The sequence below is a fragment of the Hylaeus volcanicus genome, chromosome 6 (assembly GCF_026283585.1).
Source record: "Hylaeus volcanicus isolate JK05 chromosome 6, UHH_iyHylVolc1.0_haploid, whole genome shotgun sequence".
NCBI lineage: Eukaryota > Metazoa > Arthropoda > Insecta > Hymenoptera > Colletidae > Hylaeus > Hylaeus volcanicus.
Genome location: NC_071981.1, coordinates 17,080,112 through 17,105,286, shown reverse-complemented (window position 1 = coordinate 17,105,286; position 25,175 = coordinate 17,080,112). Strand labels below are relative to the sequence as shown.

Genomic DNA, 25,175 nt, shown 5'->3' with positions numbered 1-25,175 from the left:
CTTGACCGCCACGGAAATTCATAGTGTAGTGCGGAGGTTACTAAGGCGTTTCTGGTATAAAGTGTAGCGTTTACTAGCGCTACCTACAAATTGGACGCTAACTAAAAACATGGATTCAACATTTGTGCTGGAACTTTCGACTTTCTAGAAAACAGTGGAAAACAGGTATCGTACTCAACATCGAAACATATATAACGTTGGAGTTTCATCTCTATAGAAGTACTCTGTCTGGACTAGTATACTATAGTGTACAAATTGACCAAAATATAACAATGCGCAGAAGTGACTAAAACTTATGATCGTTAGTTACTATTTACCTTTTTTCTAAAAGTATACATTTTATGATTTCAATCATAGTGGCATAAAAGTGAGAACATGATACATCTGCGAACACGTATGCCTTTACGCATATTGCGTGAAAGAATTGGTGAAATCAGAAATTATTGTTCTCGAGATAATTTTAAGAATGTGTGCCTCGACCGTTATAAAGACAAACGTCTTAAATCGCCAAATAACATTTTTGGAGGTTGCACAGTCGCTGAATTTAATGACACGGAGAAAAATACTCCTCCTGTAAAGAACAGTGTAAATAATGAAAATAGTGCTTTCAATGATGAAGAGAAAGCGCTATCAAATGTGTTGAATATCTGGGATCATAATGTTCCTAAAACTAAATTCAATAAGAAACCAATAAAATTATTAAGTGAAATCAAAAGTCCACAAGCTTTTACATTGACATACCAAAAGATAGATAATGTTAATGATGGTTTACCAGGCCCTCTGGATCTCTGCACTGAAGATCTTTCTCATGTTGGACCTTACATGACTCCAACTTTCAATTTTGCGAAATTTGCTGATAAATCTGATACAATTCAAAAACTGGTTGAATTAGGAGTGAAGTTATATAAATTAGAAGAAGATAAGGCTGTAGTAGAAATGATCATGAGCTTAGATTTTGATAGAGACATAAAACCATATATAAGATTTTTGACTGATTGTGGCGTGCAGGCAGAAAACCTTGGTCATTTTATCACTAATTATCCTAAAATTTTCAAAGAGGATATGGACTCTCTTCATACAAGAATTAGATATTTAAGAGCTCATCGTTTTACTCCTAACATGGTAGAAGTAATAGTCAACAGAAATCCTTTATGGCTATCGTTCTCAGTGAAAGAAATAGACAGCAAATTAAGTTATTTTCAACATAATTTCAAACTGACAGGTTCTAACATAAGAAAATTAACTGTAAAACACCCTCGTCTTATAACATACAACATGCAACATATAAGAGAAAATACTTTCGCCGTAAAAGAGGAAATGGGCTTTAGTAAAGATGAAACAAAGCATATTTTGCTTACAGCACCTCGTGTGTGGACTTCTGGTAAACATTAAAAAATTAAGATAAGAATCACATATCAGGATTCAATATTTGCGTTATTTACTTACACAAAACATTGTTTATTTTTATTTTAGCCAGGAGCAGGATAGTAGACACTTTTGATTATGCTCATAATGAAATGAAATTATCACATGAGACTATATCTAAGCAACCACTGGTATTAACGTGTAGAGCAACAAGGCTCAAGCAACGGCATAAATTTCTAGAAGAATTAAAGAGGAACCAGTACGATCCTACAAAACCATTGTATGTGTCATTAATGGATCTGATTAATGGCACTGACATTGAATTTTGTACAAATGTAGCAAAATCTTCTATCCACTTGTATAATATGTTTCTAAAGACATTATAAGTTGTATATTTTAATAAATATGTACATTGATAATTTTTCTTTTTTTTTTAGCAGTATAATCTTTATTGTGTACATATTTTTCTTTTAAATATTAGAGTTTCTTAGATACATCTATAGGTCTTTATATACAGATTTTTATATCTTACACACAAAAGAGTTTAATCTGCCAAGACAATGTTATTCGAGACAATATAAAAAATTAGGAAATGCTTTAAAGTATGTAGATTTTATCAGTGTTTCTTAAACCTGACTTTTCCATGAGATGTTTCCCTTTTTTATGTATTTTACAATGTATTCAAAACAAATATACATGTTCTAAAATTTGTAAATGCATTTGAACGGTATTTTTCAGTTAAAATTAATAATATGGAATAATGTTGCTTAAAAATTAAGCGAGGGATGTCGTACACACTTATGGAAATCACTCTTAGGTTTAATTCTATATTTAGTTTGTTTTAGTATTTAACCAAATTAATAAAGACTTGTTCATAAAGCATGTGGCGTAAAACGACATTAAAAATTGTAAAATCTTACTACATGAATATTTTTTTTTCTTATATGTTTCTTTTTCATTTTTGAGACCCTACGAATACCTATGGGTCTATGGATCACAGATTGAGAAACACTGGTTTAAATAATTACGTCAGGCCCTGGTGTTTAGTAAAATGCAGTCAGTTATTAATCCAAGATACCTTACAATATACACGCACAACTCGATTCATTACACATCGCGAAACCTTTCGACCTTCTTTAATACTTTTCATATCTATTGATCTATCTAGACTTTAGTTGTATTTTCCTAGTTCTATCTTTTTCTGTATCGCTCTGACCGAATGATATAACAACGAGTCGATTAATCCGGCGACCGTGAATACACCACCAATGATCGCGCATGTGTTCGTCGCAAAATGGCCGAATGATTTCGCTTTTTCCGTGTATTTTACCATCAACGGACTCAGTTCGTAGCTAAAGAATATTCCGGGCATTCCTGATTCGCCGCTGAACATCGACAGCTGTCTGGAATGTCGTGTCACAGAGAATTGATTTGTCAGTAACGTCGAACCATCGTCGCGAACGTAGGTTGTAGGGACAATTTTTATATAATGATAAAACATCATCGCTCCTGAAAAATAGAACCAAAATTGATGAACTTTACGAACATGATCAGTATCGAGAAACGATTCGTTTTTTCACATTCTTCTTTGCAATAACTATAAAATAATTGAAAATAGAAAAAATAAAATAAAATGATAAGAAAAAATGATTGATGATTATATAGGATAAGTGAAGATGAACACATTAAAATTTCAAATAATTTTTTCATAGGGAAAACAGAAAATCTAAGGCATATTTGTCAATTTTCTGGAAAAAAAAAAACAATGAAACGTTCACGTAGAGCTTCAACTGAAATGGCAAGTGTCAATACGCAAGAGAAACGAATTCGACAATTTAACTATTTTAACTGGTTAAAATTGGAAGTCAAAGAATTGTGGATAAATCTTGCGTAACAGTTTAAAGTTAGCGATTTGTAGTTTGAATTGCCCGCCGTTGAGAAAGATGTCACAGGGAACGGAAGCACTGGTCTTTTTCGTATAAAAGGAACTTAATATGGCGCCTTTTTCTGCATGATTCTGTTGGTGCAATGTGTTGAACGATTTTCGTGCAAAGGATTTATGAATCGTAATATAAAGAAAGTACAACGAGACGGGAGATACGATATAAAAGTTTAGAACGACGGGTGTTTAGACTGTGAGTGATGTTAATCATAAATGATATTAATAAATTCGTTCGTACGCGAAGAAAATAAGATTTATTCGAATCAAGTTTTAAATAGATAGTAAAAATCTTTTATATTGGATCGATTGTGCTCTATGAATTCCGTTTCAAGTGATATACAAAACATTAGATTTACTTTTTATATCCGTGAAAAAAAAACTGGAATTCATTTACCGGTTATAGTACACCAAATAGGTTAACCTCTTCGTGCCTTTAACTAGATTCAGTGAATATACATATATTTTTTTATATACATCGATCTATTTTGTTGTACATGTCATTGGAATAGAATACATTTAAAAAAATGTATAATTTAAACTGTTTAATCATAAGTGTTTTATCATTGTACTGTAAAATGCCACTGAACATTAAAAGGAAAATTACCCAGCTGCTTTTATAAGAATAAATATTGTCTGAAAGTGGTATATATTAAAAATCATGTTGCAGACACGAAGAAGTAATAACATATATTGTTATCCAAAAGTATATTCGTAGATTAAAATGCCAGTCGTACCAGGAGGAATGTATCAACAGGGTCCCTCGTGTTGGGACAGGATGAAAATGGGTTTTATGATTGGTTTCTGTGTTGGTATGGCATCCGGTGCCCTATTTGGAGGATTTTCTGCGCTTAGGTATATATTTATCTACCATAAGTAAATTCATAGGATACTTTAATTCAGGAAATAATCGAATGTTTATTGTCAGATACGGATTAAGAGGGAGGGAACTGATCAACAATGTTGGGAAAGTGATGCTTCAAGGTGGTGGAACTTTTGGTACATTTATGGCCATTGGAACTGGGATACGATGCTAGTACTTGAAAACTGTTATGTTCAAACTTTAGGACACAAAGGATTGTAATGCAAGTGCACTTTGTTGATTTCTTAATAAAATATTTCTAAGGAGTATGGACATACCATCAGTTGCGGTTACAGTCATGCCATCCATAGGATTTCTTTTTCCTGGAATGTTCAGCCCAAAACTTAAGTGACGAATCTTGTGGGTCATATTGAATTGAGTTGATCTGTATGGCTGAACGTCGTGCACTGTGTACAATATTGAACATGTTATAATGCTACTAGATAGTATGCATTAGAAACTTTGGAGTTTCTTTCAGTTTGAGTAAGGTGATGCAATATATTCTGAACTTACCATGAACATGATTAACAGAGAAGCTATTACCAGGTGCAATATGGAAACTTCCTCCTACTCTATTTACTTCCATGTAACCATAGATTTGACACCCTTGGGTAAAGGCAGTTTTCATTTTTTCTAGTGATTTATCATTTTGACATTGTTTTATTTTTGCTGGATCAGAAGGTGGTGCCCAATTTTTAAGTCTGTATGCTTCCCTTACATCTTCACAAGTGTTACAACACCTATAGGGTCAATTTATTTATTTGTATTCACATTTTCCATAAAATATATTTATACATTTTTGTAATATCGTACTGAATCGTTTCGCTGGCAGCCCCGTAACAATCCCCGCATTCTTTAACAGTAGTACTTTCAACTGTCTGTAAAAGATAGTGAAATTTAAAATAGAACATTAACTAAGAAAGTTGAAATATACAACAATGACAGGTAATTTAGTTACCTTTTCTGTTGTTTCTTTAAGTGCTTTTGTGTTAGTAATATCTACAATAAAATGAAAAAGATAATATATTTTAATTTCATGTTATTTCCTTCAAATTTTAGTTTCTTATGATCATTCACACACCTGTTTTCTGTGGTTCTTCTATAGGTTTTTCATTTAAATCTAGACGTCGTTTAAACATATTATGTTCTATTTGCAAATGTTGTTCACCAGTTATATCCATGGCATCTATCGATAAAACTGAAATGCATTTAATTTAATACATTTGTCCCTATTACCGATTATAAACAATTAATATTAAATAATCACTTACGATCACAAGATATCGTAGGAACTATTATATCCAAGTTTATTTTTAATTTAGAACCCCTTGATGTATCTACAAACAGTTCTTCGCTCAGGGTAGGTGTAAGATAATAATTTACTTCGGATAGAAACAAAATGCCCATGATAATGGTGCTAATAATCGTCACTGAAATCACACATGGTGTGCACGGTAAATGTATGAAGGTTATAAACTTTATTTACGATTGATCAAACGTAAATAAGCATTGAAAAATCGGAGGCCTTAACGAAAGTGTTGTTCGAAAACTAAAGCAGTGCTCCAGAAAATGATTCTGGGCAGCAGTTGGTCATTTTAAAATACGATGGATCAACGAAATATACGAGTTTTATTCAAGAATGGTTAAATTTAAGGTTAGTCGCGTTTGGTCAACGTGACACGCTGACTTCAAAGCAAGGTTTAAAAGTGCAATGAAAAATCATTCAAGGACCCTTCGGTTCCACAACTTTCTCAGAAAACTATTATAACCACGGATAAAGTTATTAATAGGCATGTGTCGATACAATTGACAGGCGGTACTCGTGTAAATGTTGACAACAGAATCACTTTACCGACGGCACCAGTAAAAGTTCGCACGAGAATGTCCGCTTCTTCGCGCACTTTCGGGTGGACATCCAGTTGTCGCAATATTTGCATATTTAATCGACTAAATGAACACGTTGATACTGACAGAAACCGTGCCCAAATTATTCTCGGCGTGCTGACTTTTTCCCGCAACTCATACGTGACAACACGACAAACCCGGAAATGTGGCAGACGGCAGAACGTTATTGGTTGATCTCGGCGCACCGAGTGCATCCAACGACTAATCATCTTCGAGTTCGTTGATCAAGTTCTTTTAAATTTGTGTCTATCAAGGGGACATCGCTCTCTCTTTTAATCGAAAAAAACAACTTTCGATGCAATGTTTGGAATTAATTTGAAGCATTAAAAGCATTATTATGTTCGTACGTACATTTCTTCTCAAATTTTACGATGCATATTCTGGCCATGTTATTTGTTTTTGAAAAAAATATTACAGCATATGCTGGTACATTGTAATCATTTAGAACAGTCACGTAGAAGAACGACCTTAGAATTGTTCCACAGTTATGCAAATATTGATATTTACTTAAAAGTAATCTGCGACAAACGGGTTTCAGATAAGATTAAACGACTACCTAGCACTCGTATGTGGGTTTCCACAGAAACAAGCTTGTTCGTTCAGTTCTCAACTGGAAAACATTAATTGACCAAAACTTTTATTTCTTCTGAAGGGAATTAAGGTCTTCCAAGAAGTCTGGAAACTATTGGATTAGGGACAATGGGGTTCAAGAGGTCGATGCAAATTCGTAACAAACGCTCGATAAACTTTATTCTTCCGTATGTGACGCGGCAGGATCAGGACCTGAAAGTCCTTACAGCGCGTACAGAAACTTTGCAACTGACGTGCGTTACCATGTGCATACGTGGTCAGAAGATTAGAAAAAAATCTCGCGTGTTATTCGTCGTGTCTCTTACGTAAAATTCTCGTTTGTATAAAAGTGCGACATGTAATTTTTCGGTCACCCATATTTTTCGTCATAAATTCACCGTTTCTCGATGATACCGTTTGCAATTTTTAGCGATATTACCTTATACTATCACACTACTATCCATCAAGTTTCAAAAGAATCCGTTGAGTTTGGGAGGACTTATAAATATTTTTCGAAAATTCGGAGTGACACAATTTTACGATCACTTCATGAAATGTGTATTATTTTGATAAAAACTTATTTTTATTGAAAACAACTAAATATAAGACAAAAGGATAGTTAGTGATGTCCACATGATCTTTTAACACATTTTTCATTCGAAACGATCGTAGAGTTGTCACTCCGAACTTTCGAAAAATATTTATAAGTCCTGCAACACTCAACGGATTCTTTTGAAACTCGGTGGGTAGTGGCGCGATAGTATGAGGTAATATCACTAAAAATTGCAAACGATATCATTGAGAAACGACGAATTTATGATAAAAAAACATGGATGACCGTAAAATTGTATGTCGTACTGTATAAGACAAATCTCGTCGTCGACATAGTAGGTCTTCGCGCGTGAGCCCTCGAAGGGCAACGCTATTAAGGCACTCTATGCCAGGAATACGTTCAGCGTGCACGAGCGGTACATGAAGTACGAAGTACGTAATTATTCGTATGTATCTATAAAAGAACTGAAGTATCGCTTACGGTAAATAAATGCGCATAAATATGTGCTGGCTCGTGGTTCGAGGGAAATTAAAACTAGGTGTATCCTAAAATTAATTGGACGGCGGTCTAATGCTTACTTTATCGGCCCGTTCTCTTTTATTGATCTGATAGAATTTCATCGATGAAAATGTGAAGTATTCTGTTTGGAAAACTTATTGTTAGTTTGATTCGTGTTCTCTACTTTTAGGCGTCGCTTGTATTAGGCTTTTTACTATTTGTTTAATGATTTTGTGATGTATTATTTTTTTTCCTTCGACAGGGCCCTCTCCAGGTGTCCCTAATATGTAATTTGGAGATCTGGGATGTGTCCCAACTATTTTATGAAATGATCTTACAATTTACTTGAGTAATGATTTTTAAACTTCAAAATTTTCATTGGCAATGAATAAAGCTACACGAAGAACTCTATCAAATTAGAAATAAAATTGAAATGAAATTTCATAAAAGATTTCCCAGAAATTAATCTATACATGACATACAATCAATGAATAAAATCGTAAGAACTGGATGTCGAGGAAACACTGATGCAAAAATTCCCGTTATTTCCTAAACGAGAGGACACACTCTATTGTCTATGGTCCTTAAAAAGAAAATTGCCGAATTTTGGCGGGAGAACGGGTCGTTTGGTAAACCTAAAACAAAATAACGTAAATGCTATGATTGTACTTGCTAGAAACGGCAATGAAGAGGTCGCCTCTCGGACAATCTCGACGACCTTCATAGCCAGAGTGTTTCTCCAAACAGAAAATACGGGAACACAGTCAAAATCATGGTGCAAACTTTCGTTTAAAGAAAACTCGTGAACTCGTTCGTTGAGCGTGCCGCTGAATTAAAATATCTATACACTCAATCGAGACAATATACAACACACTAAACTCTCTATACATGTAGCACGACCACAGAATCGTTGTGTCGCACGACAGTACAGTGCTGAAAACACAATGGCGATGACGATACACTCAACTTCGAGTTCAACGAGCCAATACGGCTACAAAGGTCGCGTTTGCGTGCAGGCCCCATCACGGGGGGTTCTCACACTTTCAGGGACCTCGAGTTCGTGATGATAATTAACAAATTTGTATGTGTCCTTACAATCAGTTCGTAGTTCATATCAGTTCAAGGGAAAATACCACTGCTTTTCGTTCCAAATCTGTTAAATAGGATTAACCTATATTGATCTGTTTATCGACAGAGTGCTCTATTTTACCAGCACAGTGTCTTATCGACAGACGGTTCTACATTACCGAGTCTTATCGGCAGAGCGCTCTATCTTATCTGCCAGACGAATCCTGCTCTAACTGACAAACACAAGAATGAAACGCAGTAACATTCCTTCTTGTACCGAAATTATTAATTATTAGGCAACAAAGGAGGCTCTTTTTATCATACTAGGGAATTCTGAGAGGCGTACAAAGATCTCTGAGTGTCCCAGGCCTGTCTCGATCTTCGAGAGGCCCTGGCCGCGTGTTCCCCAGACAGTTATGATTCGTTTGCTTGTTTCCCGTTAAACACGGCGAGTATAGTCTGCGACACCTGGAACCACATCCTCGTCGAGGTGACCCAGATCGTGATTAGTAGATCCAATTCACTGGTACCCATTGATGCTCGGTGGCCAATGCGTCTAACGCTGCGATCACCTGTCTGAATGCGTTGTCGAAGTCCTCGTTCACTATCACCATGTCTATGTATTTTTCATAGGCACGCTGCAGAGCTGCGGACTCCTCCAGTGTGGTCTTCATATCGTCCTCCTGTTAGTCGGAATAGACATTAACATTTCGATGACTCGTACTTTGGTTTTATGATGTAGAGTGAGATCTCAGGTGCATTTCAATTAAAAAGTGACCGTCACGTGTGCAGTGATTTTTGTACAGTTGGATTGGTGCTGGCTCGGGAATGATTTTGTAATTAAAACAAATATTATGTATCGTTTGTTATATTAAAAAGATGATTTAGGAGAATGTAGAGTAATATTCTTCGGTAGAACAGCTCACAAAAATATCGTGTTTAATTTAAAATGGAAACACTTTATTTTATAAAATTCCATCACAACTGATACTGCTCCATTCATAAGTTTTTATTCTTTGGTGTTCGATGTTTGGTTAGTAAGGGATACTAAAATTCAGTTTCATCGTTGAGTAGAAAATACATAATTTCGTTAATTATTGATGCGTTTACTATTCCACTTTGGTAGATGAACAAACTTGTCTGGAAATACTTATTTCTGTTAAAGTTAAGTTACGCGTTACATTACGAGATAATCAATTGTGATTGTAAATATGATTGGAAAATCAGTGAATAAGTGATCGTGCGGCATGCAAATCAATTAAATCGTGGACCAGTACTTAACTTAGTATTGCAAATACTAATACCCACGTATTTTTTAAATTGATTCGTCATAAATATTACTAAAGTGTCTAGTGGTATATTGTCCTGCGATACATTGTAATAATGGCCTACCAGCAAATTACGCTACACAACTACGGCTAATTACGCTACGACAGGAAACGAATGTAGTGAGAATTCATGCAATACAAACCTCGTACAACGATGCAATGGACTCCAGCGTCCTAGCTCGCCTCGAGCTGTACCTTATGGAACTCTGGCGGTCAAACTAGCAAAGCCAACATCAAATACATACGAAAGATTAAATAAAGAACGCTACGTAAACTGGAGGGAATGTACGTGAGCGAATAGAAATATTTGGGTAACGCAGACAACTTCTTACAGTTGGACGGTGAGAAGTTCAACGGTGGGAGCGTATAGCGAAGCTGGGTCATACTTGACTCGTGGCAAAATTCTTTTTTTGTATCAATAGCGAGGCTTGCAAAAATTAAAACCAATTTCAAGCAATTTTCCATCTATACGAATAGAGAACAAATACTTATTTATGTGAAGTTATTGTTTGGTATACTTTTGAGTATATCTTAAAATAACTATTTATTATGTTTCAATGTTTGGTATCGAGTCACTTGAGATACACATAAAATTTATTCTACACAATAAATTAATCCCAATTCTGACGTAAAATAATATGGATTACAATTGACCCAGCTCCACAAGTGAATAGTTCAAGGAATGGTACGAACGATTTAGACCAGCCTCCAGAGACAAAAGATCGCCACAAAAATGCGATAACGTGAAAGAAACTTTCTATTGGCATCGAGCCTGCCAACAATTTGTATTTATATAAAGTTTCTGTTTCAGATCGACAAAACCTTCTCGCAGTTAGTCTGAAAATACTGAAAAACTGTAAACTGTGTCCTTCGCAATTTTGTTACGTTTCCCTTTGGATTCGTTCGCGCAAAATGGGCTACTTAAAATTCACTTTTAAATAGACTTCGTCGATTCCATAAAAGTCTTCGTCTAATTATCGCATCTTAAGAAACTCTGGGGACTGACCTAATTCCGTGGGGCAAACCAATCGTTGGATCATCGCAATGAAACGGAAGTGCATGCGATACATTTACAGTAAACTAAATTACACGCATTTATACGACGATTGCAAACAGACTGGCAAGCAGGGATTCGAAACGCTGTAATCGTTAAACGTTTGATCGTCGCGTCTGTTTTGAACGCAGCGTCTGCCACGTTCGCTCCTTTGCGAAAATTTCATCGTAAATGGGCGCCGTTTTGTTTCAGTTACTTTACTTTTTTCTAACGCGAGAACTTTTAGAACTTCGCTACCAGGAACTTTGCTCGCGACTCGCGAACGTAACATTCACGGAAACGGGTCCATACAGCGTGAAAACATCTTTGCGCTCGACGAAATAATATTTAGCAAACGTTCACGTATGCAGCGGTTAACTCTTCTTGCAACACTTTAAATCACCGATACGCAAACTTTTGGCTACCTTTCTTTTTTTTTTTTTTTACTGTTTGTTTGAGTAACTTTCTAACCGGTGACGTCGTTTCCTCAAACCGACCGAATATCTCGCGCTTTGTTTGGCTGGTCGTTGAATCTCTTCGAATTCCTTGCTTTCGTTTCATCGAATATTTAACACTGTTTGGTTCTTTTATTGGAGCAGCTGTTTCGCGTTTCCGACGTGATTCCACAATGACATAACGGAGACAAGAGTTACGTTAACATTGAGGGATAAGAGGTGGTAAGATCCATTATTTGCAGCTTTAAAATTGTGTTATTTGACGTTAAAGTTGGATCCTAATAGAAGTGGAAGTGACTCGATTTTCCTTTCAAATATAAATTTATTGTATTCTTAAAAAAAATATCAACCAAGAAATAATAAAAGCTATGTTTTTAAGAATTACTTCATATAGAATAGAATATACCGAATTTTTCAGTCATGTGCAAAATGGTGCATAAAAAAAAATTATTCGCATTAAAGATCAAAGCTCGAACCATTTTTTATTCGAAGACGAACATCACCGGTTAAAAGTCCTAACTGTTGCAATAATAATCCCGAGGCAGTACGGAATAACGAAAAATTACACTCTTAGACTGCATTTTACAAAAAAAAAGAAAAAAGATGTGAAATTGTTGTATCTGTAAATGAAGTGCAACTCAGCGATCTTAATTACCGTTAAATTTCGACTGCTCGCCCCAGTGGACCTTCCAAGGTCGTACAAACACTTTAATTGTTCCATCCCTGGTGCTGCTATGAAGATGACGTACGGCATGAACTCTGTACTGTTGTGAAGGATTTTGAGGGCTGCTGGACTGCAGTCCAGGACACACATCTTCCCAGCTCTTATTAATTCGCGTACAGAGTCCAGTTTCGTTCCATACAAATGCCCACCATGCTCACCGTACTCGAGATATCGGTGCTCTCTGATGTCCGTTTCCATCCCCTCGCGATCAGTGAACCAGTAGCTCTTGCCGTCCTCTTCGAGTACTCTAGGTGGCCGTGATGTGTCTAAATATAAATAAAAATATTAACGGTATTCGTTGCACGCTAGAAAACACTACGAATTTACTATAAAAATTATTGTATCGTAATCCTTTGATATCGGGGATATAAAGCTGATATATCAATGGAGGGATTTTGTTAACGACCTTATGTAACATCAAAGAACAAAGACAAATGGCAATGCGATGTAAATTAATTTGATGAAGATTGAATATATTTTTGTAAAATTAATGTTTACAGACAAGTTGCACAGATTATCAGAGCTCAAATTTTGGAAAGATTGAACAATTGTTGCTGACTATTGCGATTAAAAATGACTGAACTATAAAGTTTTAGAAAGACTGCATTGCTCTCCTAATTGAACATGCAACTTACATGGAACGATGGTGCCAAACTTCTCGGGGTCGCTGTTTATCAACCTGTTCTTCAGTGTCCTGCGACCAACACCTCTAGGACCAACCAGAGCCAAGGTCTTGCGTCTAAACGGTGGCATCCTGGCCACCTCTTCGTACAGAAGCAGCTCAGCTCCGTCAAATTCGCCGTTCGACTTCGACTGGTACATCTTCCTCTTCTTCTTCTTCGAGATTCTGGTGCCGCAGATGCTAATCTTGTGGACGAAGTCAGCTTCCGGTGGGACGAACGCTTTTCTCCGTTCTTCGAGTTCTAAGGATGGAATTAGACCCGGAGGACCGAGGCCTTCTCCTTCGACTCTTCGAGCTTGCCACCAGTTCGGATCGGCTTGGTCGACGATCTGCAGAACGTCGCCCTTCTGGAAGGGCAGACCGATCTCTCTGCATGGTAGCAAGGTGTCCTCCGAAGGGTCGTAGTCGAAGAGCGCCCTCATGTAACACTGCAATGGAAAATATTGATCGTAAACTTGCAAAACTAAGATACGAAGGGTGGAAGGATCGCTATTTTTAGAATTTTACACCGTGGTTGTTACCCCTTCAACCTTCCGTTCGCGTTGGGGTCATGAAATTCAAAATCCAAAATGTTACTGCCAGTCATTAGATAGCATTTTTCTCCTCTGATATTTCTGTGCATGGAACATACCCGTGTTTATTTTCGCATTAAAGTCGCGCACGAACAACGATCTAATCCTGCAAAATGATTATGCGAAGCATCTAATAATAGCCTTCTAAATTTGCGTTTTCGTCCACCGATGAAAATGGTTTAAAAAAGAATCAATGTTTGAAGTACAGAGTTATTCATTACCTAGCAAATATAAAATGGGAAAAGTAATGGCAACTATGGGACACCTGAACTTTTTATGTTTGAATTTCTTTTCGAATTTTTCGAAGATTCATACTTCGTAGTTTGTACAACACTTTACGTATCTCTTATGTCAAACCTTTCGCAGATGTTCGTGTCGTGTTTGCTTTTCAAATAAATTTCTAACAATACTTTTCTCAGGATTTGCTTTACATTTCTAATTCCGCTACCTCTTTTTTTTATGCCTGTGCAAATGGCATAAATCTTTTCAGTATTCTTGCGCGTCATTTCTGCGTGCATTGTGCGGAATGTTTCTATCTTTATTTTTACTATTGCTTCTTCATCATCGAGTGTATTTTTTTTAGCCGTTCTTTCTAATCTTTATATGTCGTTCTATCTTTTTTTTTTCGAAATACCTTCTAGCCATACGATCAGTTATTTATTTTTCCCATTTTTCTGTACGTTTATCTACGATTATTTTATACATTCTCTTTAGTAGATTAACTTTTATATTTTTCGTACGATTCTTTGATAGATCGTTTGAAACATCTTTCGTCTACATTTGCACTTGCTATTGTTCGTTTCTTGCCTTGATTAAATAAATATTTACTGCAAAGTTGTGAAATTTAACGTTCCTCTGAAGATACACAGTGCTCAAATGAATTAGCAAGTGCACTCTCGTAATTCGACTATCCTTCTACTTTCAAAGCGTGTTACCATTATTTATTTACCCGCTAAAGGCACGGGAAGCGTATGCAAGACGCAAAGTGTTACTTGATTTGCTTTTTCAGCACCGAGGTTGTAAAATCACGTAGTCTAAATCTAATTGCGCTAAGAGCTCGCGTCGAGTGATTCCTAGCAACCATCATTCCACGTTCCCAATGGCTGCCATTACGGTTGATCGTAAAAACTTTCAAGAGTGAGATAGATTCTATTAACCTAATCTATATTAACTTCTAATTCCATTTAAACAGAAAGCTTCGATCCTCTAAACACTTTCGATGCACACTTTAATATCTTTATAAACCAATATGAGCGTCATCTATCCAAATTTCCCCTTGCAAACAATAGTTATTTTGGTTCAAGGTTCGTTCAAGATTAATAGGGTTAAGAAAGTTAAGAATGTTCAACAATTAAGGCATTTATTGCACTGCTTAACGTTCTCAATTTTAGAAAAGATTCTCAGAGTCTTTTAAAATTAAGTAGAAATATTTTTTACATAAAAAATTAAGAGCAAAGGCAATCTTGAAAACATTGTACATAACGTTTTCAAAATAAGTCATTTTTATACTTATAAATGTATAGTTATTATTTATTGCATTACGGCTTGTTCTTTATAGACACCATGCGTTAAATCACTGCAGTGATAATTCTGAATGCTTTTGCATAATTTTTGTGGTACTGTTACGTTGCTCCCGCCTTCGTATCTTTGTACAGTTTTGAATGAAAACATTTTTGGTTAATTTTAGAATTTATGTTCTGAGCAAGGTACGCCTTGAGATCGAAAACGATAAATAGTGCAATAAATCGTTTAATGGTTATTGACAGGACAGACGTTTGTTTGGTGACGTGCATTTATAATTTTCTATTTTTATGTCGAGCTATTTGTTTATGAGAATAGAATATCAGAATCACGAAGATTAAGTGGAGGTGAGAAAATAATCCTCAGGATGTATGTTATTATATTGAATAAAATAAATTTCGGTAAAATTCAAGAATTTTTTGACGATGTACAACAGACACGAAAGTGGAATTACTTATTGTTCAAATTAATCAGGCTGTCTACACAAATATGTCAGAATATTCAAAACGCTGTATAAGTTAGTCAGCATTAAAATTAATCTTCAAGGTGAAGTATATTAGTTCCCCCAGTACAGTGTTAACAGCCATCAGGGGCTGTAGCTATGTTTAATTGTAGCTACAGTACGCTCAGTACGGGTTTAGCAATCCCGAGGTACCCGAGCTGTAGAGAGTCTTCCCTAATGGGAGAATTATGAAGAGAGGTTCGCAAATGCATAGTAATGTAACGCAAGAGTCAAATGAATGTAAAAACGAACAAATGTAAAACTGGTGCACTCTTATAAATAGAACTCACTCACAGTGTTGACAAAATTATGTACCTAGTATTACAGAGTTAAAATAGAGCAACAAATTCGCCATTCGCTACAGCCTGCACATAAAACTGCAACGAATTTACGAACTATCGATGCCTTTCTAATGCAGAAGGATGCAACAGCGTCGTTATTAATGACTCACCGTGGATTTCAAGGAACGGTTGGCATCGATGGCTATCCCAGGCGCCAATTTCAGCGTGAGGTTCTCTTTCGCCTCTTGAATGGCCTCTTGGAGCTCCTCTGGGTTGCGAACGATTTTTCCGTTCACTTCTAGGATCACCTCGCCTGATCGGAGGAGTCCTTGCCGGGCGGCCGTGCTACCACCTAGGATCCTGGCGATTATCAAGTTGCCAGATTCGTCGACCTGCACCGTCAAACCCTGTGCATAAAGAACACGTATAAACAGTTGAGAGACGTCTGAAAATAAACGCGTCTGATGGAAGTGTATCTGTCTAATTCTGTCTACGATTGAAGATCAATATTCCCCTTATTAGTTTGAATGTTTGCTACTAGATTGCTACCACCAGGATCATTTTCCTTAGTGCCATGTTTTTTTTGAATTCTTTAAAAGTAGAGAACTGTTCAGAAAAATAATTTTCTCTTCGTGAAGTTCTTTAAACTTTTATTTAGAGAACTTATCATATACATGTAACGAAGTATATGAATTATCTGCTACTTAAAGAATGTTGTTGCTCCATTAGAAGCCACGATTTGTTACAGAAAAATAAATACTTAATGCATCGAGATTGCTGTAGGTAACAAGAAATCGAGTCATCGGGTTTATTAACCTCCCATGGGAACGGAACGAAAAGATCTTGTCAATTTTAATGAGAAAACAGAAATCTGGTCTGGAACGATTGACAAGAGAAAACAAATCAGAGAAATGTTGGAATCACGTCAAGATTTTTCTTTCGCGAAGGCAGAACATAAACAAAGAGGTCATTGTGGTTTCGCGAAACCGTTTCGATTCCTCTGACTTCCTATCTACTTGTTTCTGTTTCTGGTTAGGCGAGGGACGCCAGACACACGCGATAGACGCCCGTGATTTAGAGGATTCGCGTGCTTAGTCACGACGATAATAAACGTTTCGAATTATTTACGAACAGCAAGTGGCATTTCCGTAATATCTGAATGAGAATTCTCTCACGTGACGGAATGGTAAACCTCTAAAAGCGGCTATTGAGAAAGTCGCAGTCGGAACGGTTGTTTCTTTGTTGATCGTTCGAACGTGCCTTCTCGTTCGCCACTTTCTTCGTTTGCCGGCGCTGAGCGGGTGAGTGATGGCGAGCAGAGATATAAACACGTCTCGAATGTATTCTGGAGCATTTCACGAGGAAACTTCTCACGGGACGCAGGCATTTCTAAGCTGTCAACCTCTCGTCGAAAATGGCGGGAAGAAATAAACGGAAGCACAGTTGCGATGAACTCAAGACGCCACGCGACTTGAAGTTCCTTTTTGGGACACACTTCTTTCGTCAGGTTGATTTTATAATCATTTTCCTTCAACCTCGATTTATCGTTTGGAAGGTTTTACAAGACGTCGAGTTTTATTATTTTTATATCGTGGAAAATATCCTTCGCAATTCAAGCAAAATTGATTTAAATAGCTTCGTTCTTCCCGAGTAAAACAAAAAAAAAAAAGAGAAACTCCGCATCTTTAATAATTACAAAGATAAAAATTCATGTATGAATACAGATTTCATTACTAATATATAAAAACTACAATGTTTAAAGGCTTACATTTTAGAAACAATTACAAATTTAGAAAAATGATGACTTAAACCCTCCCTAATTGCTCATGAACTTCAACATATGTAAATATTGTTTAAGGGAAAAGAGCGGTTCAAGCAGAAAACGTGTTTTGTCGAAGTTTTACCAGGGGTTCGTCAGGTTGCCTCCTGAGGCCGACCATCCTGACTGCCTCCGTCCTTTCGTTGGTGGGCATCGTCGGTGGCGGTGGTTGTGGCTTCGAAGGAGCTTCCTTCCGCTCGACGACGGCGTCGTGTGTCTCTAGGAGTGCTTTCAGGTGCGATGTTCGCAGCAGCCGCGATAGTTCGCGCGCGTTTTCGTCCCTGGAGGCGCGGAGCGCGTGACAAATTTCGTCGACGATGTCACAGACGGACGAGCATACCGGTTCCACGTGGAGAGGAGGATCCTCCAGACGCTCCTGAACCTGAAACAGTCGCGAGTTGCTCAGAGGAAACTTTGGGAACTGGTTTTCGAGCGCAGCGCCTTTTGTTCGACTCGACCAACTTGTTTCAGGAGTGTCGATTCAGGTTTTTCGGAAAACATTTGGCGCGAAAGAGTCGTTCTTCGAGGATAGGCATGTTAATAGGATGGTATCCCAATTGGATTTTATGCACTGATGAGGTTTGCAAGGAGATGATTCTGCTTTTTTTGTCGCGGTTTGAATTTCTCCTCTAACGGTTTAAAAAAAAAGTTTCACCGTACACGCTCTTCTCGAGCAGACGGTATGCTTGACGAAATATTAATATTGTTACATTATTTTGTGAAATATTTTGAGGAGACGGATAGTACGTGGTTCTCATTTACCTTGCTGCATTAGTGCATAAAATACGTGCAGTTTGATGATGGTGGTGAATAGGAATACTTTTAGCCTTATTTTTTCATAAGGATGACAACTTGATGTTGCAGTTTGAATTATCTTGGTATCACCATTTGTACCACAAGTATCAGCGATATTTGAAGACAAAGATTTGAACTTCAACGAAATTTAATGAGAATGAAATTCCTGTCATTGAGTTGAACGAAGAACCATTCGAGATCTTATTAATTCTGATAAAATCAATTTGAATTCGTTCTGCTTGGAATTAATGACTAGTCGAAATACGCAGAGGGCAGAACTCGTGCGTTTACACACCTTGCTACCAGTTCCATTCTGTGCAATGGTGTTGGCGTATGGTCAAACCTACAAACGAGCGGCTCTGCTGATGCCAGTTGTGAAAGTCGAAACGGGTTTCCTCGTTAAATTCACCGTACGAGAAGCCTTCGTTCCTCCTTGTCCTTCTCGTGCAACACGAGAGAAATTGAATCTCGTAGCGTGGTCGGATCAACGGTTTCTCGAATGCCACGCTATTCGATGGGATTCGAATTTCAATCGCGTCGGAAACTAGAAGACGCCATTTTGAACTTTCTCAGGCTTACGAGCGATTTTTACCGAGAAGCACTTGTCTTGATTGAAAATAAAACAAGTTAACTTTAATATCAACAAAGAGGAAATAAAGATCGAAGTTTACTGCTCGAGATTACATATTAGTTGATAATATTATATGTTTAATTTATTGTTACAAATTCTAATATATTACACTTTGAAGATACGAATAATCCTACTTCGAAATAGTCCATAGATGTGCAATATAATAGCAACCAAACCTCAATCACACGGTTCTGTTAAACTTCATAATAAAGTGTTGCCATCGATCTGCCATTGTGTAAATTCTACACGATTTCCGGGAAATGGGTGTTTCTCAGAATTTGATTTCCAAGTGCTTGGTATTTTTAACGAAACGATATTTATGTTCTCGATTGTAGCACGATGACTCTTCCCTCGATTTAAACAGAAATGACGCGAATTTTTTGTGGAGTTATCACCTACGAGTGTCGAATCAGCATTGTGCAACGACGACCCAGTGTCAACGAGGTTTGATTGGATTAGCGTGTCGACCACGTAAGGCCAGTCTGCTCCACGTTCGACCAGCCAATACGCTGTTACAACAATGAACGAGTAATTACGAAAGTGGGTCGTTCTCAGCGTTGTTTCAAAGCCACCTTTGAAAATGCTTGATACCTGAATGTACCGATAGTGAACGCGACGCGGCGAACAATCTTTCTTTCGTATACTGTGGAGAATGACGTCGAAGAAGGCCAACCTTCGCAATAATCAAGAAAATATTATAACGAACGTTAATAAATTCGTTCGGTTTTATTTTGTTTCCCCAAGATTTTCTTAGGCTCCTCCATTCCTCGTTCAATAAAATTCACATTTTGAATTACGAACTAGAGAATGAATTACGACAAGAATTTATGAATTCGTTTGCTCTTATTCTATGTTGTTTCCTCAAGTTTATTTTTCGTTTCCTACAAGTAATAAATACACACGAGTGTCTCCATTCCTCGTTCTATGAAATTCAGAGTACGAATTGGAAACTAGAGAAAGAAATACGACGAAAATTGACAGATTCCTTTGCTCTCATCTTATGTTGTTTCCCCAAGCCTATATTTCTTACAACGAATAATAAATACCCAACAGTCTCACCATTCCACTTTCAAATAAAATTCAGATCTAAAATGACAAACAGCGGAATATACTCCACAAATGGACACCTAAGTATCTATTATTCAATTTAAATTTTCTCTATGATAAAGTTATAAAAGAATTCACGGCAATCGCGATGAATCATCATTGAATCATTCGCGTCGATGCATGTGCACCGCAGATGGACGAGCTATTTTCACTATTCGACGTTGCACCATCGACTATGGGCAACGCGGAGCGACGCTGTTGAAATCGCCTCGAAAGATCGTCGATCTTCGGAAACTGGGATCAAAGGGATCTCTGACGTGTGATTTCTGATCTCTCGGCCCTCTGCCCACGCGATTCTACCGCGGACATGCATTATAAATCAGCGTTCGACACGCGACATCAAAGAACGCGGCTGAATCGTGTTTCCCTTGAAAGCTGAGGAAACGGAACACGATTCAGCGAGATAGACCGCGGAAAGATAACTCGGATCACTCGGCCTGCGAATAAAATTAGACCCGTATCCGTGTCAGTTACTCCGAGCACCTTTTCGATCGTTTTTGTATTTCTTAAAATAGAGAAATAGTTGAACTGGTATCGATCTCTGACATTTGTTGATCTTCTGTTGGTATAATGCATCACTGAACATTTTATACGATAAATATTTACTCGAGATTAGAGTGGCAGACAAGCACGATGTTCGTTTTCTTCGATGGGAAAGGAGATACATTTAATTTTTTTTTTGCTGTAGAACACTATAACTTTGTCTTCTCAATTGAATTCTATTTTTATCCTCAACCATACGTTATCCTCCTTTCTTAAAGAATGAACACAGGCTCGGTGACTGTTTGCATAAGAATTCAGGTATTGCCCCATATGTCGCAAGGCGGCCATTATCATGGGCATCAATTACACCACATTTGTCACGGGAACAACACCAGAACAGCCGGTGTTCAACGGACGTTGCGGTCTATAATGAATTCCTCCGCTCTTCTGTGACGTCCCTGAAACCACTCACAAAACACGCGAAGATCGTCGCAACCGAGGGAAAAAATATCAACAGTCATTCCCTCGTTACCTGTGTCAGCAATGAGACGTTTCATCATGCAGGCACTGTACATAGCGTTTCCCAAACATTTACAGGCACTTGTCACGTCTCAAAATTCATTAAGAATAACATAATGTTTAACCAGTTGGCTGTTTAAGCAGTCGGAAAGCTCTATTAATCGTTTTAATACATTATTAAAAATATAAAAATACTTTTGGTACCATTCTTAACCAAACTTCAAATGAGAGGTGATTTTTAGGTGTTCACCCCACCAAAATACAGTATTCAAAATTGTAATGTCAGAAGGGTAAACGTAAGAGTTTGTTTGTTTTATTTTCTCAACTACTACTAAAAAATTAATATTTTTGACGTAATGCAGTTTGAGAAACGCTGCGATAGAAGTGCATAGAGCTGCATAGAACTCGCCAATGTTTCTCGTACTCGAACGACCTGGAGTGAAAATCAATAAATCCGTGACGCAGTGCACTTTGACGATAACAACTGTCCCATCGGTAGAGCAATCTCGTTATATCATAGAGAAAAAACTGTTGAACAATCGTCACGTGTTTCCTGCTTGTAAGAGAGATCACCTTGGTGGCGTCGAGATCGAATATTATTGGGACGATCGTGGAACGCGAGGTTAGGCTTCCTTCGACACACGAGAAACCTTTCTCCAAGAGAATTCGAGGACACGACTTGAAAAGACCATATTGGCTGATCCATGCTCCAAAATTACGAAGACTGCACACGCGAAGACCAATGATCCACGGATATTATTCATTGGAGGAGAGGAATGGGATCATTCTTAATTTGTTATCTTGAAGTATCAATATTTTTCTACAATTTTGTTGAGGCTTAAATATTTTGTTCGTTAATATTGAACGTATTCTTTGGGTTTCATACAATAAAAAAATAAATACTATTATTTTCATTCGAGCAAAGCGAAGAGGAAACTCCAGTAACTAAAGAGGTGAAGTAACGCGCACTTTCTCTTCTTGAGTACAAACGAGAACCACTCAGAAGTTAGGCTATTTAGCTATTTATCCGATTTGCTCCGACTTTTTACTCCTTTCTTCCTTTGAATGTCATTGAGGGCAAGTGAACGAGTGTTCAAAATTGCCTCTTGGAAGCCCTGAAGTTACTCCAATTTTTAGCAAAAATTTACCACACTACGAAACACTAAGAGCTCAAGAGGACCATCGATGCTTCTTCTCCTTGATTCTAAATAAACAAAAGTACTCGGGTACTTGCCAGAAACCCTGACCTTGCTCCAATTTTTAGCTTGAATGTACTATCCATAAGACACCGAAAGCTAGAGAAATGAATCAAGTCAACCCTTTTTCTTGAGTACAGATTAAATCCACTCTCATTCGAAATAAAAATCCACAAAACACCGAGCTCAAGGGACCAACCAATTAGTGCTTTCTCTCCTCGAGTGTAGCTAAAGTCAAGCACCCCTCGAAAGCTCCCAACACTGCAATTTTTAACTTGAACCCACTATCCACGAGAGATCAAGAGCCAAAGAGACCAACCAGCTCGCCCTTTTTATCCCCGAGTGTAGCTAAAGGTAACTAGACGAGGGCCTCTCAGCAGCAGCTCACTTCAACGTTTAGCAAAACTCCGCCATCCAGCACCAGAAGCTTCAGCGATCAACCGAACCGAAGTCACGCTTTCTCTCCTTGACTGAAGTCAAACGCAAGACGTAGAACACTCCCCAGGAGTCCACTCTGATCGGGAACAAAAATCCACAAGACACCAGGATCCATCGAGAACCAAATTTCTCTCCTAGAACGAACACACCTGAACCGGAGTACCTGAGTACCACTGAAAAGTCAGACACGACTCCGACTTGGACCAGGTGCGCCATCCTCGAGGCACCAGGTGCCGAGGAAGCCAACGATCGACAGAATTTTCGATTCCTCTCCGTCGCACGTGCCAGAACCGTGACAACGGTGTCCTCGGGATGCGTCAGGGCTGCACTAGCGTTTGGATATTCCGATCCAGTGCGTATCAGACTCCTCCAGAGGACGAGAAGAGGTCATGGATGGAAACGAGGAGGCTGTTTCCGTGGAATCGAGGTCAAAGATCACGATTCCTGACTTACGTCGGGCTTGGAGAAACGTTGGAGCCCAGAGGTCGCCCGCCTCCTCAGGTAGGACGCCCCTTTTTGGAGAACGAGTCGGACGTCCTGGAACGACTGCTGGCGGTCTGGTCGAGCGTCGGCTGCCCGATTCGGTGTATTATCGATCAGACAGGGCCGTCGGCGTGCACTCGGTGGGTTTACGTCGGGGTAAACGGCACCCAGATTCTGACTAAAGGAGCTTTTCGAACGCGACACGACGTGTGTTGCTGCTTAGGTAAGCGGCGTCAGAAAACTGCCGCGCCTACTGACGTTTCTTTCGTCCCCACCTAACAGAACAGGCCGTTCGTTCAGGCTGTCTGACTGAAACAGGTGGGGGCCCTTCTTCGGATGGTATGCAACACTCCGCTACGGTTGCGCGCAGGGCCGTCTACCGAACTATTTCCGGCGGGGCCCACCTTCGAATGGAACTGCAATTTTTTGCGCGAGTTAAGACTTTACGAGAGCGAACCAAATCGTAAGTAGATAGAATAACAGGAGGATAAAATTGCAAGAATTTTAAACGATATTTTAGTTTCATGTAGATTGAAGAGGTTCTTGAACTGTTTGCCATGGCGTCTCGAGCAGGTGTGACGAACCTGACATGGCATCCTGGGGCATTTCAAATTATATGGAAAACGTACTTTCGTTACTTGTAAGGGGATGTGTTTAACATTCATTTATTTGTGTTTATTTTCATTTTATTTATTTTACTTTCGTACAGCATATTTTTATTTATTGTATTACATTTTATTTCTGTCACGTTCATTAATTGCCAATTTGATAATGTGTCTGCCAACTATACACAGCCTCCTTCAGATGTTAAGGAAAGAAATGTACGAATTATCTTAACATAATATAATAATATACAGTCAGCAAAAGAGTGATACACTTAAGAATATACATATAATGAACGTGGTAAAGATGATTAACTTGTTCTGTAATCAAACAAACATTTCTCTAATTTCACTTCTTAATACGAGGAACAAGATACGTGATTTATTCAACAAAAAGAATATTCACATCTGACTTGTGACCTTACGATTATGAAACATGAAATAAAATCAGTAAGTCGTTTTCTTTCGTTCTACGACAACATTAGCCGCACTAGGCAATGCATTATACTTTCATTAAAGTTTTCAACACCTTCCGTATCATTATCTGCGACGAAGAAGATAACACGCCTAAACGGGTGTAAGCGTGTAAACGCAAACGTGCCTTGTTGCAAGGAATGTTAAATATCTTAGGTATACCATCTAAAGGCAGAGAGGGGGGATGTCGTAGTACTCGAGCATTCCGATTGCGTACAACATTCTTGTATGAAAACGCTCGCACCTTTCACAGCCTTTCTTTTCCTTACCTTCAGAAAAGGCTGCTCGGAGCTTTAGATGTTTCACTATTTTGAATACGAATTCAGTATCTAAGATGATTTATTTGAATTGAAATTACATAATTACGGGGCCTGTGTTGGACCTCCAGATATTCAAGATTTTGCTGTAGTATAAATTTCCATAAGTGTTAACTAGAAAATTACACGGAAAAAGAGTAGGGAAAATTCTTATTTAGATAGAAATTCTAAATAACGATGAAAAGATAATGGTTTTTGAATGAAGATAGAAATTTGAACTATAGAACGTTGAGGAAAATGAGGGAAAATTCTTAGAAAGTGCTGAAAACTGCAAAATAACGCTAAATATAAAGTCGCTTCATCTGTTCCATTGGGGTTACCGTTGAGAATAAATAGCGACAGGTGTGGTTGATCCAGGAGAATTATACAAGCGTGTTGGGAGGCAATTCAATGAATATATTAGGGAAGGTATAAGAACTTGTTGCAGTCATCGACACCGATCCGTACGTCGAT

At 37.9% G+C, this 25,175-nt stretch overlaps 4 protein-coding genes across 10 annotated transcripts in view; 2 read left to right on the top strand and 2 right to left on the bottom strand.

Moving 5' to 3' along the window:
* The first annotated feature begins 103 nt into the window (after positions 1-103).
* On the top strand, positions 104-1,784 carry LOC128877828 (transcription termination factor 3, mitochondrial). The gene is made up of 2 exons (XM_054125412.1): positions 104-1,381; positions 1,474-1,784. The coding sequence occupies exons 1-2, from the start codon at positions 376-378 to the stop codon at positions 1,749-1,751; spliced, it is 1,284 nt and encodes a 427-aa protein (XP_053981387.1). The 5' UTR covers positions 104-375; the 3' UTR covers positions 1,752-1,784.
* LOC128877827 (endoplasmic reticulum-Golgi intermediate compartment protein 3) lies at positions 1,782-6,256 on the bottom strand. Its single transcript, XM_054125411.1, has 8 exons — positions 6,019-6,256; positions 5,438-5,596; positions 5,248-5,364; positions 5,125-5,165; positions 4,980-5,044; positions 4,680-4,906; positions 4,445-4,573; positions 1,782-2,874 (listed from the first exon to the last, which is right to left on the bottom strand). Exons 1-8 carry the CDS (start codon positions 6,101-6,103, stop codon positions 2,537-2,539), a joined length of 1,161 nt encoding a protein of 386 aa, XP_053981386.1. The 5' UTR covers positions 6,104-6,256; the 3' UTR covers positions 1,782-2,536.
* On the top strand, positions 3,179-4,618 carry LOC128877835 (reactive oxygen species modulator 1). Of its 4 annotated transcripts, XM_054125428.1 has the most exons (4): positions 3,194-3,500; positions 3,975-4,159; positions 4,233-4,389; positions 4,478-4,618. In XM_054125428.1, the coding sequence occupies exons 2-3, from the start codon at positions 4,029-4,031 to the stop codon at positions 4,339-4,341; spliced, it is 240 nt and encodes a 79-aa protein (XP_053981403.1). In that variant the 5' UTR covers positions 3,194-3,500; positions 3,975-4,028; the 3' UTR covers positions 4,342-4,389; positions 4,478-4,618. The 4 variants fall into 4 exon arrangements, with proteins under 4 accessions (XP_053981404.1, XP_053981405.1, XP_053981403.1 ...); XM_054125429.1 differs by lacking the exon at positions 4,478-4,618 and having other exon boundaries at positions 3,179-3,500; positions 4,012-4,159; positions 4,233-4,433; XM_054125430.1 differs by lacking the exon at positions 4,478-4,618 and having other exon boundaries at positions 3,184-3,500; positions 4,023-4,159; positions 4,233-4,433.
* A 548-nt stretch (positions 6,257-6,804) lies between the features above and the next one.
* Positions 6,805-25,175, bottom strand: part of LOC128877826 (MAGUK p55 subfamily member 2) — a 32,063-nt gene continuing 13,692 nt past the window's right edge. For 2 of the 4 annotated variants that reach the window (XM_054125406.1, XM_054125407.1), the window contains exons 3-8: positions 17,763-18,059; positions 16,029-16,265; positions 12,936-13,410; positions 12,232-12,566; positions 10,232-10,306; positions 6,805-9,443 (exon numbers count right to left, since the gene is read on the bottom strand). In XM_054125406.1, the coding sequence (XP_053981381.1) occupies positions 9,267-9,443; positions 10,232-10,306; positions 12,232-12,566; positions 12,936-13,410; positions 16,029-16,265; positions 17,763-18,059 (1,596 nt within the window). In that variant the 3' untranslated portion in view covers positions 6,805-9,266. Of the gene's footprint in view, positions 9,444-10,231; positions 10,307-12,231; positions 12,567-12,935; positions 13,411-16,028; positions 16,266-17,762; positions 18,060-23,299; positions 23,585-25,175 lie in introns of those variants that run through there. The other 2 variants (XM_054125410.1, XM_054125408.1) reach the window with 2 other exon arrangements.